The 19,804-nt window shown below is 35.1% G+C and overlaps 2 protein-coding genes and 1 long non-coding RNA gene across 4 annotated transcripts; 2 read left to right on the forward strand and 1 right to left on the reverse strand.

Annotated features, from left to right (window-relative positions):
* The first annotated feature begins 4,084 nt into the window (after positions 1 to 4,084).
* LOC114537979 (deleted in malignant brain tumors 1 protein-like) lies at positions 4,085 to 19,304 on the forward strand. Of its 2 annotated transcripts, XM_028559090.1 has the most exons (9): positions 4,085 to 4,301; positions 12,482 to 12,556; positions 12,762 to 12,854; positions 13,662 to 13,991; positions 15,106 to 15,429; positions 16,022 to 16,357; positions 16,995 to 17,336; positions 17,974 to 18,327; positions 19,002 to 19,304. In XM_028559090.1, exons 2-9 carry the CDS (start codon positions 12,490 to 12,492, stop codon positions 19,226 to 19,228), a joined length of 2,073 nt encoding a protein of 690 aa, XP_028414891.1. In that variant the 5' UTR covers positions 4,085 to 4,301; positions 12,482 to 12,489; the 3' UTR covers positions 19,229 to 19,304. The 2 variants fall into 2 exon arrangements, with proteins under 2 accessions (XP_028414891.1, XP_028414893.1); XM_028559092.1 differs by lacking the exon at positions 4,085 to 4,301 and having other exon boundaries at positions 12,447 to 12,556.
* On the reverse strand, positions 5,606 to 6,660 carry LOC114537980. The gene is made up of 3 exons (XR_003688662.1): positions 6,271 to 6,660; positions 5,765 to 5,973; positions 5,606 to 5,667 (listed from the first exon to the last, which is right to left on the reverse strand). It is a non-coding gene; the product is annotated as an uncharacterized LOC114537980 (long non-coding RNA).
* Positions 9,347 to 12,130, forward strand: LOC114537972 (52 kDa repressor of the inhibitor of the protein kinase-like). The gene has a single exon (XM_028559086.1). It carries the CDS (start codon positions 9,347 to 9,349, stop codon positions 12,128 to 12,130), a length of 2,784 nt encoding a protein of 927 aa, XP_028414887.1.
* Positions 19,305 to 19,804: the final 500 nt, after the last annotated feature.

Raw genomic sequence — 19,804 nt, forward strand, 5'->3', positions numbered from 1 at the left:
AGCTGTTAAAAAAACCGTTATGTAATTATATCCATTACCAGTCAATTACCAATGCCAAAAATTATTGGTCTATTTTCGTTTTCAGGAAAATCAAAATCAGGCGAGAAATCGAATGAACCCAAATGGCCTTTATTGATGACAATAGCAGCAATCATCATCGTTATCATTGTCTGTGTTTTGATATTTTCTAACCGTCGAAGGTTAAGAAAAAAATACATTAAACTGGATTCCAAAACTCCAGCTATCCTTTTCTTGCCAAAACATGAGCATGTTATAATCCTCAATAAATAAAATTAGAGAACGTGACCGAGTTTTCCATAAGGAGATCTTCGACAAGACGAAACCGAGTTATCATTAATAGCTTAATAGTAACGCAACCAATCAGAACCAGCGATAAATGATATTTTGTAGTATACGTTTACGATTACACTAAATACTATTATCAGGTAATGGCAATGTTTGTAAAGTACACTATTTTTCAGTATAAATGTCAAAGTGACTATTGATTAGAATGCAGGATGATCAACAGTCACTTTGACATTTATAGTGAAAAATATTGTACTTTACAAACATTGCCATTACCTGATAATAGTATTTAGTATAATCTGATTAGTTAAAAATCCGACTTTCTCTGAAGTGATATAGCAACCGGTCGGTGACTATAGCTTTTTGTTGGCTTTTTTTTAAATAAGAAATTTAAAGTAGTGAAATTTTTTTATGAAATTGTGTTGATTATTATTTGTAAACACCTTGAAATTTATACTAAAACAATTATTCGCCCCAGGCTCAGTGATTAACGGGAATACTAGAAATACATGCATGCAGCAACCCCTCGCCATTTTAAACGAAGCAAAATATTTCGTGCGCTACCCAGACCTAACTTTCTACGCTAATATTATGAAATAACTCGTGTAAATTTTTGGGAAACAAAGACAGTCGTAAAGGTGAACAGAAATCACCTGCATTACGTTGCATTTTAAGTGAGTGTTAAACTTTTCTATAGCTAAACCTTCAAAACAGCACAAATAATTATTATAACCATACAAGCACTAAACGTCAAATGTTGTTTTTCGATTATTTATTTTATTCAATGATTTTAGCGACTATATAAGCTGCAAAGTGATATTTGTTTTATCAAGACTCTGAAGTACACTTTTTAGAACTCTTTTTAAAATTTAAGCGATGATGTAAAGCCTTAAACGGTCGGTTAGCTTCTTGTAAAACGACATACCAAGCTCGTACTTGTCAAAATAACAATGCATTCTTACAGCAAATACTGAATAAGCAAATTATAGACACCTACCACTTCAAAGATTATAAACTACGAGTCGTTCCTATTTCACCAACTGTTTCTGTGCTGTGTTGATCTTTTATTATTGTTTTAATAATTGACTCCATGATTTCGTTTTATATTTTTAAAAAATAGTTTGCAAAATGACGGTTAAAATGCTCACGCTATCATGCATGCTCTCTTTTTGTCTTAGCCAATCAGCAAGTTGTAGACGACCGTTCTTTCTTCGTTCAAATTTCGCGCATGCGCACAACTAGCATGACCATTGAACGTCCATGACATTTGGGCAACTTTGGATTCGCCTGTGTTCTGTCAGAATATCCGGGTGTAATCTCCGGGCGGGATTAGTACCCTCGGCTCGGGGATTATATATATAATTAATTAATTATATATATATATATATATATATATATATATATATATATATATATATATATATATATATATATATATATTTATATATATATATATATATATATATATATATATATATATTATATATATATATATATTTAATATTATATATATATATATATATATATATATACACACCCATTTGCAAAAACGTTGGCCGCAGATAGATAGATAGATAGATAGATACTCGAAATCTAATTAGAATTGCATATGTTGTGTAATATGATTGAAATCCCATGCAAATGTAATCATATGCAATTCTAATTAGACTTCGAGTATCTGTCTATCTATCTATCTGCGGCCAACGTTTTTGCAAATGGGTGTATATATATATATAAATATATATATATATATATAAATATATATATATATATATATATATATATATATATATATATATATATATATATATATATATATATATATAGATATATATATATAAATATATATATGTATATATATATTCAATAAACCAATGACAAAGCTTCGTTCTTCCAAGAGCTGCGACATGTCCCATTATTGCTGATCATTCTGGAATGAATTTGGTGAAACGCTAACCACTAAATTACAAAAACTTCAGATATGAGCAGAGCGTAATTATACAAGACTAGCTATAACACTTGTGCAGGTATGCTACTCGATACCCTCCATCTGGATAATCTCTCATTGAAATGAAAAAAATTGAAAATTATAACTTGAGTTTGTGTTTTAAAAAACTCTAAAAGGTAATAATAGCTCCTATTTCACAAGTTGTTTACAACACTCGCGGCCGTGTTGTATTTCATGTTTTGTATAGGTATGACAAACAGTAATGCATGGCTACGTTTTAAGTTTATCCTTGTTTCATTGACCTCGACGTTTGGTGAGTAATTCATAGGGCTGCTATTACCTCATATTTGGAAAAGCGAGATGAATAAATCGAAGGAACTTGATTTTCCGCATATTTTAGTATGCGTTTGTTGATCCATTTGTGAAATAATAACTATTTGAAAGCATTTTCCGCGGGTTAAAAAAACGCGACAGTGAAATTAAAGCAGCCCTTATTCGTTGTACTTTTAGGAACGTATGTTTAATATTTGTAATTGTCGATAGTATTATATATCTTTGGCGCCAAATTTGTAATCTGTAAAGGCTAGTTTCCACTCAGGAAAAATCTCCTTTGGATCGGAATGGAAAGAAAAATTTCCTTTGTCGGTGAATTCTCAGGCGGCGTTTATAAAAGGAAACTTTCCTGTCCTGTCCGATCCAAAGGAGAATTTTCCTGAGTGAAAACTAACCATAAATTGTAATTTGTTTACTAGAACAAAAGCGATAGAAGGTTGCGTAAAGTTCAGTCGAGTGTTTAACAAAGGTGCATTAGCGTAAGATCATTCACGATCAAACAAATCAACAAACTGTCAAAATAATGGCCGTCGTAAAATCTTGATGCGCTTCACAGGAAAACCTTTATAATGTCATCATTGTGTGTTAAAATTAAATTTCTGCATTCTGTTTTCTTCGTAATTTCAAATTTCGCTCTTGAAATTCGGGGTTTCTCAATATAGAGCCTATTTATAACATAGGCCCTACATGAAGTGCTGTCCGGCGAGATCTCGTGTAGGAGGGTTGAAAATATTGCGTGTTAACGCAGAGAGGAAAGCTTGGCCCTTCTATTTTAATAAGGCAGAGTTAAAAACTACCGTATTCCCCTCAAGCACATTCGACTTTTTCATTTCAAATAATTTTATGCAGCACTACAGTCTAACAATTACATTCTGTTGGTTAGCATTCAAAAATGTGCCTATTTCTGAACAACATAATTCATAATATGATTTGAGAAGCTATTCAACGAGGTTTTTGAAAGCGAACCCAGCCGTACGAAGAGGGCTAAAGAACTATAGCTCTATGCATATACTGGTGGAGCGAACTCTCTCTTTAGGGCTCGTGTAAGTCGCCCCTATTAAGCAGAATATGCGTCCATGCATCCCACAATGCGCATTCCATTATGAAAGATTGCTTTATCTATGCCTAATATACTGATGTTTACTTCTTAACTGACATTCCATGTCAGTAAAAAAATTGAGAAAGTAGATCGGATTTCCGCCCTGTACTATTTCAGGTTCATTCAAGAGCAGATCTCTCATTTATCTCTAGAGCAAGTATGAATTAAACGCCTTTGTCCGCAGCGTCAATTTAAGTTGAGTTAATGTTAGTTAATGGTAACCAATTTTCCCGAAAAAATCAATCATTTCATTTTTGTAATTATAGCACAACATTTTCGCCTTTGTTTATAGTTTCAGGATTACTTATCCCATTGCTGTTGTTAGCGTACTTTTCATACATTCCTTGTATCCAGGAAGTTGCTCGCATAATATTACTCAGATTTACCTTTCACTTTAATCTCATGTAATTCAGCGCTATTGCTGTCTGAAACGCAGTCGAGAATCGAGATGTATAGAATACGGTGATATAATTTCGTACACCGTTTATATTATTTTTAACGTTTATTATACAGGCTTCTATTTAACGATATACTGTAGCGAGACGTTCCAGACGAAAAGGTCGTATTGCAAACAGATCAGCGAACAGTGGACCAGCAGTATATAGAACACACGCGGTAAGTACTTTTCTGCTAGAATCATGCTAGCTGCACCTTTCTATTTTTTGGTTAATGATGAAAAGAGTGATTATCTTGTAACCTTGTGGGCTGTGGCGCCCTTTTGTTATGAATTTTTTTCAAATCTTAATGCATCCTATCTCGTGATCGCAGTTCCCTTACAAAAATGTTCTATAGAATATTCCATTAAAATTCTCTACTGAATATCCTATAGAATATTCTAAGGGATTTTGGAACCTATTCTATGGAACGTTCTACAACATGTTCTATAGCACCTTTAGTAGAATATTCTATAACATATGCCATGTTTTTTAGAATATTCAATAGAATATCCTTCAGAACATTCATTAGAATGTTCTATAGAATACTGGTATTCTATGGAACATTCTAACACATATTCTATGACATCCTATATGAAATGTTCCATAAAATATTTTCAATCTATGGAATATTCCATTAATAATCCTATTGAATATGTGATAAAATGTTCCATAGAATATGTATTCTATAGTATATTTTATAGGATAATCTATTAAATATGCTATTGGATGATAAATGGTATATTCAACATTCGTCCATGTTTCGATTTTGAAATATATCACTTTATAACAACATAATCAAAACTTCTTTCTGCCAAGAGTGAGACATACAAACAAATAAAATATTCCCAAATATATGTAACAAATTTATTTAATTGATGCAAAGATTTAATGAAAATGCCTTGCTTAAATTACATATAAATAAATCTAGAGATTAAAGAAATTGAAATACATATATTATACAACAAAGAATAAAAAACAAGTCCTATAAGTGTCCGTATAACTTTAATCTGCATGTAGAACTCTAGTTCTGGTAATTAAGTCTGTCAAATAATCATTTTGTTTTGTGGATAAAACAACTGCAGCCGGTTGTTTGAAGGCTGTTTAGCTTAAATGGTAGTTAAGTGAAAATTATATACATTTCACACATTTTGAGGAGGATTCAATTGAAATATTATGCACTAAGTAATTGAAAATAATATGGTGTCACTCAAATTGAAATATTTTAGCTTGGTTTTTTATGAATGTATAAATTTATTCAATAATTTCTACATAAAATGATTACCATACTGCAGTTTTCCCACCAAATAAAATGACTGTGCAAGAAAATAGCAAAAATATAACTAGGCTATTATACTAAATATATTTACATGTACAGAACATGTAAACAGTAGAAAATGGAATGTCATATAGTTACTGATGTCCAGATGCTTTCAACTTGGTTTTCTTAACTTGCACAATATTATTAATCTTTGGTGCCATACTGTAACTTGTCATATGTCAGCCTCTTTTCCCTCAAACCTTTTTGCACCATACTTTAGACACAGCTAGAAAAGGTAAAACTCATCAATAACTGAACCAAGATATGTATATAAGATATATTAACTTAGACCAGACATAATTACTAACAATTATACTGCTTACCATATATACTCTTAACTTTCTCTGGCTCTGGTTTTGCATCCTTTTCTTTGAATTAAGCTAGGCATTTGAAGCCTTTCCAGTGATGAAATGAGAGCAAAGTTGTTCTTGCATCCACGGCACTGCATAAACAAAACCTTTCACATTTAATATTGCTTTAATAGAGCTCCATTTTGACCTTTGGTTAGTGTGATGCTTGGACAAAAGGAAATCTGTAAATTTTAACAGTAAACACACAATTAAACACTTGAGACCTAGCTTATATTTAATTCAATTTTAATGATATATAAAATTTATCTAGAGCTAGTGCAAATGTCTTGACAGAAATAATTTTTAGTTGGAATGGCTCTAATTATAGTGGTATAAATAAAAGGTGTAAATAAAATGTTCAAATAAAAAGTTTAATCTAAAGGTGAATAAAAATTTATGAGATTAATTATAATGGTATAGAGAGCATATGTTGCCTATACAAACATATAGCATTTACAGCATATACAAAACACACTCACCACTGAATTCCAATACTTTAGCTACACATGTTGTTGTATAGATGGGTCAATGAACTTTTGATTATTTTCTTAACTTTAGAAATTTCTCATTGCCATGGCCTTTCTTTCTCACGATCCTAGTCACCTTTCAGGCATTCACAAAATTATCCATATCTTCTGATTCTTCTCGCATACTACAGCGCGTTTCACCACCCTCCTATGATTCCTCTTTGACAAATTCAAAGAATGCGTATTTTATGTTAAAATACGAAAGAAAAACGCACTAAATTCTACCAGTATCAGTTATAAAACGTTGAATCAACGGATGACAAACTACATACAAAGACGCGCTCAAAATTTGAAAATAATGCGTGGCGGTTAAACAAGTCCCACATAACCTTGCGGCCTTGTTTGGGCAAAACGCCTGCCATCTAACCTGCGAACGGGCATATTATGAAACAGATATGAGATATGTCATATGTGTGAAATATTCGTGATTTGTCTTTACAAAACGATTGATTTCTGCTGAGAATTTTAACTTTAAGACTTTAAAAGTATGTTGAGAGAACCTTACAAAAAATGCGAATATAATTCTCGACCAAGGAATAGTGTACTAAAAATGTTATATTTTAAATTGCATAAAGGTCTCATTCTGTATAACATATATTCTATAGAATATTGTGTACAGCATGTTCTATAGAATATATTATTGGATATTTAATGTGAATGTTCAATAGAATATTCTATAGCATCTCTAAATTCTATAGAATATTGTGTACAGCATGTTCTATAGAATATATTTTACTGTGAATGTGCAATAGAATATTCTATAGCATCTCTAAATTCTATAAAATTTGGCAATGGAATATGCTATAGGATAAGAAGTCCTATAGAATATTCTATGGGATTTAGAATATGTTATAGCATATTCTATAGGATTCTATAGAACATTTTCGTAAGGGAATTTTCACGTAAAAGGTCCAGAATTTACCCAAATTGGGTCTGTGCACATTTTATAGGGCACTTTCACAAAAGAGCTTTATATTGGGCACTTAATTACATTGTATAGGCATCACCAGGAATAAGTGACAAAGTGTCTTTCGCTTAGCCTCCTCCGCAGGCACCTCTTATTTATCTATATTAGGCATATAAATTTGGCTTGGCTAATATAAATACATAAGAAATGCCTGCAGAGGAGGTTAGCTGTCGCTTCTGCTGGCTTATTTGAAAAAAATTAATGTTTCACTTTATCAATTAAATGTTGCCACTGAGGCAAGAGCATTGCGCCGGCATCGCAAAAGCGCAGGTTCGATTCTTGCTGAAGGACCGATACGGTTGACTCATTTTTCAATGCATCAACTGTTCCTGGCTTGAATTTGAAGTGTGTATAATTCCACTCGAAATTGAGACCCTTTAAACCTTCAGAATTTACCAACATTGAGTGAAGTACCAAAAATCATATAATTTTACTTGGCTCTTTAATATATCGCTCAACAAAACATATAAAGGATCTAAATATGAGAAAATAAACGCTTTGTTTATAATTTCGAACCAAACATAAGTATACATGTAGCTATAGGTGCATCTAGCTACGTCTGTCACTAAATCTATTCATTGCCATGCAATTTGTAAAATTCATAACGATTTCAACTTTTTAATATGAACCATGCATGCACCCTCACGTTTGAAAACGTTTGTAAATGAAACGGCATATTTTATGGCATGTTTTATTTTAGCTAATTCATACTTTCACGATTAATTTGGCTTACAGATTCTAAATTATAAACAATATACTATAGTATTCATGCTGACATGCTTAAATTCAGGGGCGAAACTACTGGGGGGGTTTGGGGGGGTGTCTCACCCCCCCAATCTCAATAATGTTGATTTCGTCGGGCAAATATGTTGCATCTCGTCGGGAAAATGTTGCCTCGAATATTGAATCTCGTCGGGAAAATGTTGCCTCGAATATGCTGAATCTCGCCGAGAAATTATGCCTGAAATTTCCTGTAATTACATGTTTTATGATCTGTCAGTGAATTTTGTGCTCAACTGAGAATCTTTTTGTTATGAATTTAAACTTTGAAGCGCTAGAGTGTACGAGGTTTTGAAAGCGCTAGACCGTAGCATCTTATTTACGGTCTAGCGCTTTCCTCTGTCATGAATAAACTGATTACAAACTCGTGTTGTTAAATAACTTCGCATTAAAGTTTGACGTTTAGCGCAACGTGTGAAAGTTTTTGGAGGCGTATTGTTCAACCTAAGGTATTCAACTGAGTTATATGTTTATAATTAATACAACAATTGCTACAGGCGTTTTTGAAAATTGATGCACTTATGCAATGCCAAGAAAGCTTTTCTACATGACTGCAATATTTGTATTTCAGGCAAGATAACCTACGGCAGTATGCCAGCATGGGCCGTACGGTTTAAATCGGTAACGAAGGGCATGGACCGCATGGTTGGGTTTAAGATTAAGAAATAGTTAAAAACTCTGCAGTAGAGAGTAGGACGAAATGGATGGTGAGTTGAGGCACATTTGCACCAAGCTTTCATTCATTTCACAGTTCATCAGTATATATTGACGTTAATCGTAACCTGATTTTTAACGAATTCAGACCAAGAACCAATCGCGAAGAAACCAAAAATTCGGCACAGGCAAGCCAGGTATTACAGACATAAAGTGAAATGCACGTCGTGTAATATAGAAATGAACAGTGATCATTTTCCCAAACACAACTTGAACAAGCATTGTGGAAATGCATCTTCAGAAGCTATCCGCGAAGCAGGTCAAACGACTCTTAATTTTTTAAAGGTATGTAATCTTCCTTTGCTTTCACCCGTTGTATGAATAGGAATCAACTTAATATATTAACAACAAAATTTTGTTAATTAATCATGAGAACGCTTAACATACATGATAATTAGCAAGCTATAAATTGTATACCTTTTCTGTTTTTCTTGTAATTCATAACAGTTTATTTTAGGAAAGGTCAAAGAAACTGAAATTTATGCCAGAGCAAATACTGGACACGGAGTGGAGAACGCAATTGAAGGTGCACATGAAGGCAACATTGAACGTTGTGAGATTCGTGAAATGACAACAAAAGATGGCGTGGAGAATAAAGACGAAAATGAAACCCATAAAAGTTGTGATTATTCCATTCAGAACAGTAAAGATGATGACGTTCAAGACGAAGATGATTTTATTGATGTAAACGAGAGTGATGGTAATGACAGCCCCATAGATGATGATTCTATTCAGAACAATGAAGACAAAGATAATGAAAAAGAGGAAAATGAAGAAGCAGATGAAGCTGTTGTCACTGGATCAAGTGCAAGAGGGGGGAGAAACGAAGACGTCGATGCAATGTCAAAACGAAGTCATGAAACATTATTGACCAACTATGCAGCACGTATTAAAGTACTGATAGGACTTGCTTGCCAATGTGATAGTATCATGACAGACGCCATAACATCAGAAATAGTCTACCCTCAAGTTATCTTGTCCGATGTACTCGATGCTGTTTCAAAGGTGAAAGATATTGCCACTAAAATAGTGAAAGACTGTCAAGATTCGCTCGAGCAAATAAACCAGGAGAAACTAGACATTGGGCTCCCTCAATTGGATAATGAATTCACCTCTCTGTTTGATCCTGCCGACCGACCAAAAAATTTGAGTGATCTTCAAAAGCAGAAGATAATCGAACTTGGACCGCACCAGCCGAAGCTGAAATCTTATCCAACTAACCAAGAGATTTCGTCCGGAAAACAATGTCGTTTCGTATTTGGATGGTTCAAGGAATATCCCCATTTGGAATACAGCACGAAGAACGATACAGTTTCTTGTTTTGTTTGTAGTTTATTTCCAACTGGACCTGGAAGAGAAAAGGCTGCAGATGCTTGGATAAATGGTTTACGATCATGGGACAGAATGAAAAGTTTGGGAAAGGACAAACAGGGGAAGATGGCAAAACACTTTTCAAGCGAGGCACACAAGGCTGCACTGAGCGATCTTGCTCAATACACAGACGGCATGAGACATGTTGACGTTTTGCTAAACAAACGCTTACTTGCCGCTAGAGTCCAGGAAGAAGAAGACAACATCAGGAACGAAGAGATTATCAAGATTCTTCTCGACATTGCTAGAACACTGGCTAGGCAACAAATCGCATTCCGAGGTAGTCAGAGTGATAACAATGGGAACTTCATCCAGATCGCATATCTCATTGCACGTCACAACCAGCACCTTCGTTATTGGCTATCAGATGAGAGACAAAAACCTTATTGTGTCAAATATCTATCTTCTGAGTCACAAAACGAGTTCATAAATATTCTTGCTGAAGATGTCAAGAGCCGTATCGTTAGCGATGTCAATGCTTCGGGTATGCACTCCGTAATGGCTGATACATCACCAGATACTGCAAACACTGATCGGCTTGTTGTTGCTGTAAGATATATCGATGAAGATAATCATCCACGAGAACGAGTGCTAGAAATGAAGGAAACCACTGATAAAACTGGTGAAGGACAGGCAAAAGATATTTTGAAGTCCTTGAATTCAAAATATCTAAAGAAAGAAGACCTGGTATATCAGTCATACGATTATACAGCTTCTATGTCTGGTGTATATAGAGGTGCCCAACAATGTTTACAGGATTTGGTAGGAAGAAGCATTCCTTATATTCCCTGCCAAGGACACAGGTCTAACACGTTTAATGAGCATACATCTAATGTACAACTGGTTGCATCCATGTATACGTTGCTGCAGGAATTGTTCGTATTCTTTAGCCAAAGTTGCAAACGTAACATTGTCCTTCGCGATCACCTTAAGACCGTAGAGAATGCCTTAAAATTGCGAAACCTTTCTAAAACTCGTTGGGTATATCGAAGTCAGTCTATTGACGCTGTTTGGATGTCTTTCGAAGCAGTAAAAGATGCGTTGAAGTCAGTTTCCCTGCTGGAAAATGTAGATGCAGCGACAAAGACCAAAGCGTGTACTCTGCACGACAATATGCTGAAATTCGACTTTATTTTTACTCTTATGTTCATGCGCCCAATAATGAAGAAGACAAAGATTTTGACGATGGAGATGCAGAAGGAAGCCCTCAATATTTTAGATGCGCTGATATTGGTAGAAGGGACAATTATCTCCTTGAAAGCCATCAGAGAAAGTGAGTCAGAAATGGATGAACAGATTGAAGCCAGCATTCAATTTTCCAAACGCTTTGGTACTGACCCAGAGAAAGAATTTAACCGTCATCACAGACCGAGAAGGATGACAAGAAGGCAAGACGACAATCCAGATTCTGCCGTAACAATTGCTTTTCACACATACTACCGAAAGGTTATCATAGAAGTGATCGATTCTCTTATCACTGAGTACAACGACAACGTAAAGCAGTGTCTGGAAAAGATAAAACCTTTGGCGGAAGTTCTTCGTCCCCCATTACAAAAGCCAGAGATTCAGCAAATGAATAAAATATCGGAACTATTTCCACCATCAGCGGCATTGAATCCAGAATGTCTTCACGCAGAATTTGAAATATTCCAGCAACGGGTGGACAAGTTAGACAACTCATGCAATACCGTTGAAGACGTATTTCAACAAGCGTATGCAGACAAAGAAATTTTCCCAAATGTGTACAAGACATGCAAACTTCTCTTCACAGCTCCTGTGAGTGTCGCTAAGGATGAGCGAACATTCAGTAAGATGAAAATTGTAAAGAACTTCTTGAGATCCACAATGAGTGACCAGAGACTAGATGATTTGATTGTTCTTGCAACTGAAAGAGATCTGGTGGACTCCATTGATATGAATGAAGCCCTGAGAAGATGGGCAAGTCACAAGAACAGAAAATTGAAGATAATGCTAAGTTAAAAGTTCAGAAACCCAAACACTATGCATGCTAAACTATTCTGAAAGTATTTCAAACGCACCGTTAAGACTTAAGAAAATGTTAAGCATTAAAGTTTCTATTTTTCTGGCATAAATTATAGTTTTAGTGTTAAAGCAACTATAACTCGTTTCTAATACTCCATCAAACCACGCCTTGTTTGTCGGGAGTCTGCAAAACCACGCCCTTTTCGTCGGGCAAAAGCAGCTCACACCCCCCCAATTGTAACCCCCAAGTTTCGCCCCTGTGCTTAATGCTATGAATAGTTTTTTAGAATTTGTTTTCATATACAAATTCTTATTTCATTCAAGTGACGTGCTCTTTTGCTTCACTAGTTCACAAAATGATGAGTCTCGCCATCATAACTGGCGTAATTTTTGGGTTATGTTTTGTATCACACCATTGCGAAGGTAAATAAATTTTATATAACATGTTTATTCACCTACGCTTGTATTCTGAAAGGTCACTCACAGTCTCACACTCAAACTCATGCATTGAGTGGAAGATCTCAATCTTCTCACAAATAGGAGCTTCATTTTTAGTGTTCTACCTTGGATTTTTCCACTGGTTAATACAGAATATTACATAACATTTATTTAATGACGGTCGCGACAGGTACAAAAGTTGATTATCATGGGAATAACATCAACATACTACATCCATATCATATGTACAATGTGACCAAAGGCCACAGAAACTTGCAAAAAGGTATGAATAAAAGTCACACTATTATTGACATCAATATTTTGTTTTAAAAAAAATTGAATGTAGAGACAAAACAACGCTATACTTAAAACTTTGAAGTTGAAGTTACTTATTATAAGGGTTTTCCAATATTGAATTCATATTTTTTTAAAGCCAGAGCATCAGTATATTGTTCAATATTTACTCCAGGAATTTGCCTCTAAAAATGGTCAAAATACACTGTGAAAACTGATTGATCGTAATGACCAAAAAGTTGGTCACCTGGATGCATCTAAGAGTACATGCCAGTTAAAATTGGTCCAAATTTAACCAACAAAATTCATCTTAATTATACATATTAATTATTATTATTCATTCATTGTTAACTGGTCATTCTACCCAGTCATAAATGATCAAACCAACCCAATATTTTGGTTGTTTTGACCATGCAGTTGTTTCTGGTTAAAACGTTTAATTATATATAAAGAATGGTTAAACCAAGATTAGTATAAATGCAAAGTTTGGTTGCTAAATGTTGTAAAATACGGGAAATATAGCCTTGCAAAGTTTACAAATTTGTATACTTTTGTTTAACGCACGGAACATTAGACTATTGTTTTAAATTTTGATGCGCTCGGAACATGAGATGCACGACGTTTGACTTAGACCGGCCTAACACCAGTATATTAATATATAATAATATATTCGTGTTTTACGTTATTTCTTTTCAAATGGATGGTTTCATGGTATATGAACATGAAATATGTCCCCCCATTTTACTATATTTGACTTCATATTTTACCGTTCATTGTTATTCTTGTTCAATTACAGCTATAACTGTGCCTGTCAGATTACAAGGGCCACGCAGTGCAAATGGCACTGGTCGTGTTGAAGTATTCTACAACGGAACCTGGGGAACAATTTGTAATGATGGATGGGACATAAGAGATGCTAGGGTTGTATGTCGTCAACTTGGGTACATAGATTCGGGTATGGTACTTTCTTCACAGCAGTTTCCTAATGGTTCTGGAGAAATATGGTTAAAAAATGTCGATTGTACTGGTGAAGAAGAAACATTAACAAGTTGTTCCCACAGTGGATGGGGGGTTAGTGATTCTTGCCATCACTATAAAGACGTCGGAGTTGAATGTTTTAAAACAGGTATAACTAAATCATGTTCTGTATATACTAGTGCATTTTAAAGCAATACAGTACTGTCCATGCAGACATAAGCTAACAAAAACCGCGGTTAACCTAGGTATATATCCTTTTCCTTTCTCTCTATACAATTCCTTGACCTTTATAGCTTTGAAAACACGTTCTTTTACTTGCTTACAAACTACAAAGCTGTGTTTATTTATAGATTTATGCATTTTCTCTTTAATTTCCAGTTGGTTTGTATAAGATATCATGAATGCCTCCTTTCATCAAATTCTACTCAAGACCCCTAAACTGGTTGACCAGCGCCACTGATAAACCACGGTTAAACTCAATTAAATTTGAGACTTGCTTTAATTCACCCACCAACTACACCTTTAAATATCAACGTATTTAGCTTGCTTGGGTACTATATATCATACTAAAGTCAAGTGCTTCAAACCTCTTCGAATTTCCTCCAGAAAGCCACAATTGCCTTGTTGGGCAAATTGAACGAAATCTTGCAGGGTTTCATAGCTGATGGAACCACATAATCCGCTTTCCATCATAAAACATATGGTTGAGTTTAATATGTTCGTTAATTATGTCAAAATCGCAAACATAATCGCAAGATGATTGAGATTATTTCGGATTTGATCAGAGCTCGTTTCACAGTGACCTTCCGCCATCTTGCATTTATGTTTAATTTATAATTTTTAGCTATTAACATCTCACATGAACGATTCAAACCTTATATCGTAAAATTAGTCCCCTTAAACTGCTTAGGGCATAAACTCAATACTTTGTTTAAGCCTAGTTCTCGTAATTTATGTTGCCGACAGTCCGTGTTGTAGCTAAGGTATACGGCTGCATGGTATATATATTTAATCGAGGTGACTTTCTGAATTGTTTGGAAAATCGTTTTCGCGGTTTAAAATGGCTAGGGGTTGTTATAAATGCATATAGTCGTAATAGAAAAAGAAAGACAAGGTAACAGAAAGAGAATCACTCCGGGATTCGATAAAAAGTATCGCTCTCAAATAACATTACCTGTGGGTTCGTTCAGCTCTAATTCGTACACATTGACTTCATGATCTGTTTTATTCTTGCACTCTTTTATTCTCTCACGATTTTTTAGCTGTGCAACTAAGATTGCAAGGACCGTCAAGTTCAAATGGCACTGGTCGTGTTGAGGTTTTCTACAATGGACGTTGGGGAACAATCTGCGATTATAAATGGGATATGGAAGATGCTAGGGTTGCATGTCGTCAACTTGGTTATAATGATGTGGCTAGGGTCCTTTATGCTCATCAGGTTCCTTCGGGTTCTGGGGTAATATGGTTGTCTGAGATGGATTGTACTGGGGGAGAACAGAATATAACGAGCTGCTTTCACGCAAGTTGGGCCGGTTATAATTTTTGCTCGCATAGGGATGACGCCGGTGTTGAATGTACAGCAACAGGTAAAAAATTGACGATAAATTAGCCTTTCTCATGATAACGAATGTGCCGCCATTTTGGGGATACTTTTTTTCAAATTGTGAGCGCAAAACCTTGTCCTTTTAGGCTTAATTTATTGTTCAAATGGTCTTTTGACTCTTCCAAAATGCTTCTTACATTGCCATTATTGTTTCAACGCAAACTGTGCTCTGAAAGGGGCCAAAAACACATTTATGCCCGAAAACATCAACTGTATTACTATTATGTTAACTTTAAAGGGCAATTTTTGTATAAAAATATGCAATGGGTAAACACTTTAGTCACTCTTCTGATTTGCTTAAATTAGCGGTCTAAAATATATTTCAGCCCAGCAAATTTATCATTTTAGTCCTCAACATACATCGCAATGCCCACCAAAGTTGATATAATGATAATTTTACATTTAAGTCAACTACAGTACTATGTGGGTGAGGAATACGTTCGTAAGTTTAGTTAGGAAAAAGATTAAAGAATGAGGTTCTATATATAGATATTAAAGATAAATTAAGATATTACAAAAACAAACTTAGATTTTTCCTAGCACTGGTCTCATGCACTTGGACAATATTTTTTAAGATTTTTCAACTACTCCTGTAAGACTGAGGTTACAAGGACCATTAAGCGTGAATGGCTCTGGTCGCGTTGAAGTTTTATATCATGGATATTGGGGAACAATCTGTGCCATTGGGTGGGATATAAAAATTGCTAGAGTTGTATGTCGTCAACTTGGTTATCAAGATGCTGTTCGAACCCTTCTAAGTTACGAGGTACCTTACACTTCTGGAATGAAATGGCTGTCTAAAATAGTCTGCACTGGGGAAGAAGAAAATATCACAAGCTGTGCTCATAAGCCTTGGGAGCCTAGTGACCTCTGCATACAACAGCCGGCTAGCGTTGAATGCAGTAGAACAGGTATGAAGTTAGAGAAATAAACCTATCATCAATTGTTTTTATGAAAGTGGTAAAAAACTAACAACAATGATCTCATCAAAGGCGTACGGGCATAAGAAATAGGGAGAAAGAAGGGCGGGGCCAGGTATTTCGGGGAAAATTCCGACTTTCAAGGACAGAATAAATTATTACTGATTCTAAATAGCCTAAAGTTGTTTACGTTGAGGCCACTGGCTCATGCATTCCCACATAGTATACCTATGAATCCTAGTTTTTTTTCCTTGTACAAGCTAGTCTAAAGGGGTTCAATAAAACTTCGCATTAATAATAATGCCAACCTTTTGCCGGACGTTAGCTGAGGTGGTTTAAAAGGCAAACGTTTGAAAGGCAAAACGCAAACTTTAATGCGAAGAAGTCGTTAACAGCACCGATAGACTCGTAAGATGGGTTGCTATCATACGTCGTTGAGTACAAAGTTCATGTTCGTGCATGGTTAATAGGATTCTACAACCTCTTGCCTTCATTTGGTTGTATACAAATCTTATCAAACACATACAGACATTGAAGTTAATAGTGATTGTTAATAAAAGTGATAAAAAGGAGTTAATCAAATTTACGAATACCGTTGTGATCTCACACATTCCATTATTGTTTTAAGATTTTACTGGTACACCTGTGAGACTCAGATTGCAAGGACCTTTAAGTGCAAATGGCACTGGTCTTGTTGAAGTACTCTATCACGGATATTGGTGGAAAATATCTGGTTATTATTGGAATAAAAAAAATGCTAAGGTTGCATGTCGTCAACTTGGATATAATCCAGATAATGCGAAGACTCTTAAATCGAATCTGGTTCCAGCCAGCTCTGACCTGGTATGGTTAAAACATGTCAGTTGCACTGGGGATGAACGAAATCTTGCAAACTGTTCTCATGATGCTTGGGGACCTTGGGGACCTTATCATGTTGACGAATTCGCCAGTGTTCAATGTTCCGCAACAGGTAATTCATAATACGACTAGTAATTAAATCCAAAAAGTGCAACTAGTAATTAAATCGAAAAAGTAGTATGTAATTTTAATCAAAACGTTTAAAAAGTATTTGAATATATATCGCTATGATTTGTAATAATCTTCCACTTTATCTCCTCAACACAGACCAGGTTTTCTTAAAATGGCTTCGCCAAATAGCCTATAAAATGTGTTGTTTTTCTTAAAAGTTGTGTGAAAAAAGAAGACAATTGTAAAATGTTCAAGAAAGTATAAAATAAAAAAGATTGGGCATTTGCTTCAAAATGTAGCTACATGTATATCGAAGCTATACAAGTCGATAAACAAAACAACGTATTCGCCGTATATCCAAACTAAGATTTTGAAAATTTTCAGTGGGTAAGTTTTTCATTTTTCTAAATTCTTTTAAAGCCTGATTCCACGGTCAGCAAAATGCGAAATATTTCACCTTTTTTGGAATGAGAACAATTAAGTGGAAATAATGTTTCGAGCGGCCCCAATTCAAAGAAAAACCTTTTGCCAAATGAGACCTTATGCCTTTTTCCAAAAAGATTTTCACACATTTTCGCAGCGCGCATAAAACATTGCAAAATGATTTACACAAGTACCATTCATTACTATTTTTTAAGATTTTACCGCTGTACCTTTGCGACTGAGGTTACAAGGACCATTGAGTGCATATGGTATTGGCCGTGTTGAGGTCTTCTACTATGGGCAGTGGGGAACAATCTGTGCACGCGCACGTTATCATGGATGGCACATGAGAAATGCTAGCATCAAGGTTATATGTCGTCAGCTTGGGTATTATGATGCTGTTAGGGCTCTACGAAGAGACGAAGTTCCACTCGGTTCTGGGAGAATATGGTTGGATTTCATCTTTTGTTCAGGAAATGAAGAAAAAATAGAAAATTGTTATCTTAGCAGTTGGGGGGATAATCATTGTTCGCATGAGAATGACGTCGGAGTTGAATGTACAGCAAGTGGTAAGAATTTTCGATTTTACTGACGTAGAGAACTATACACTTCTCCAGTTTGCATTAAAGCGTAGCTACTACCATGATAGTAGATTTTGCCAAAAAGGTATTTGGAGTGGCGAATGAATTATAACAAGAGGAATTAAGATTAGAGGTTTGCTTGTATAAACTACCTTTTTCAAAATCTCTTCAAAAATTATGGAGACTCGTTATGACCATCTGTTCAGCACTAAATGTTATTAATGCTGCACCAGGAAGTTAGCGTGCACCATAGACTGAATATTTCATTTTTAATCGCAGTCCAACTGATTCAGTTACCGTCAATTTCAGTTTACTTTTCCGCGCCGAGTTGCGACGTTTGTTAGGAAACTGGGAACTACGTTTCGAATTACGGAAGTACGTTGCCAACTTCCGTATCTAATTCCAATTGTAAATTTGAATTTACATCACAACAAAGTACGTTAATTGTTCTTAGCAATTATGCAAATATGTAAAGTACACAGGAATTGAATAAATTTGAATTATAAATATGGAACGAAGCACTTCGTAACACAAGGAAAAGCTGTATCTAACAAGGTAAAACAACGTACTGAAATTGACGTTAATTCCAGAACAGATAAATTGTTGCAGTAGAATTATACCCATTACCAAACAATTAACAAAGCCACAATGTCTATTTCCAGTTTCAGTAAAATCAAAATCAGGCAAGAAATCGAATCAACCCAAATCGCCAATATTGATGACAATACCAGCAATCATCGTCGTTGGATTTATCATTGCCTGTGTTGCGATAGTTTTTCATCGTCAATGGTTAAGAAAAAAGAATATCAAAGTAGATTCCAAAACTCGACAAAATCCAGTTATTTTTTTCTTGCCAAAAGATGAGCACGTTATAATCCTCAATAAATAAAATCAAAGAACGTGACCGAGTTCTCCATTAGGAGATATTTGACAAAGCGAAGCGAGAGTTATCATTACTATTATCTTCTTCTAGAAATAAAATTTCTTATGCATTTTTATGGTGTAGGCGCTCTGTGACATGAGTCCCCAGAATCACTCGTATTTACTCCGCATGCTTTGACACGACCAGGCCAACTCGTGCAAAAAATCGCAATCTGAAAAGTTGAAAATAAAAAGAGGAGTGTTGACGTTCATCATATCCCAGCCAAAAAGCCAAATCCATGCATATATTACTCATGCTAATTTACACCGAAATCGATTTTGTATTTGCGTCCATAAATTTCCCATCTCTCGGACGATTCGTTCTTTCTAAAAAAAGAAAACTTCGGTGAGATAAAAAATTCACGGGCGTATAAAGCCTAGTTGAACGTGCCAACAAGTTTACTTTGACAATTTAGTTTGCAGCCAGCGATGTAATCGTACAGCGGACAACGCGAGCGCAACGAGCAACGAGCGCGCCATTGCAAAATACTATAGTCCGCTGGCCAACCGCATACAAGTGCTCACATTATGTGACAAGTTTTCT

The sequence above is a fragment of the Dendronephthya gigantea genome, unplaced genomic scaffold (assembly GCF_004324835.1).
Source record: "Dendronephthya gigantea isolate DGI-Jeju-01 unplaced genomic scaffold, DenGig_1.0 000171F, whole genome shotgun sequence".
In the NCBI taxonomy this organism is placed as follows: Eukaryota; Metazoa; Cnidaria; class Anthozoa; order Malacalcyonacea; family Nephtheidae; genus Dendronephthya; species Dendronephthya gigantea.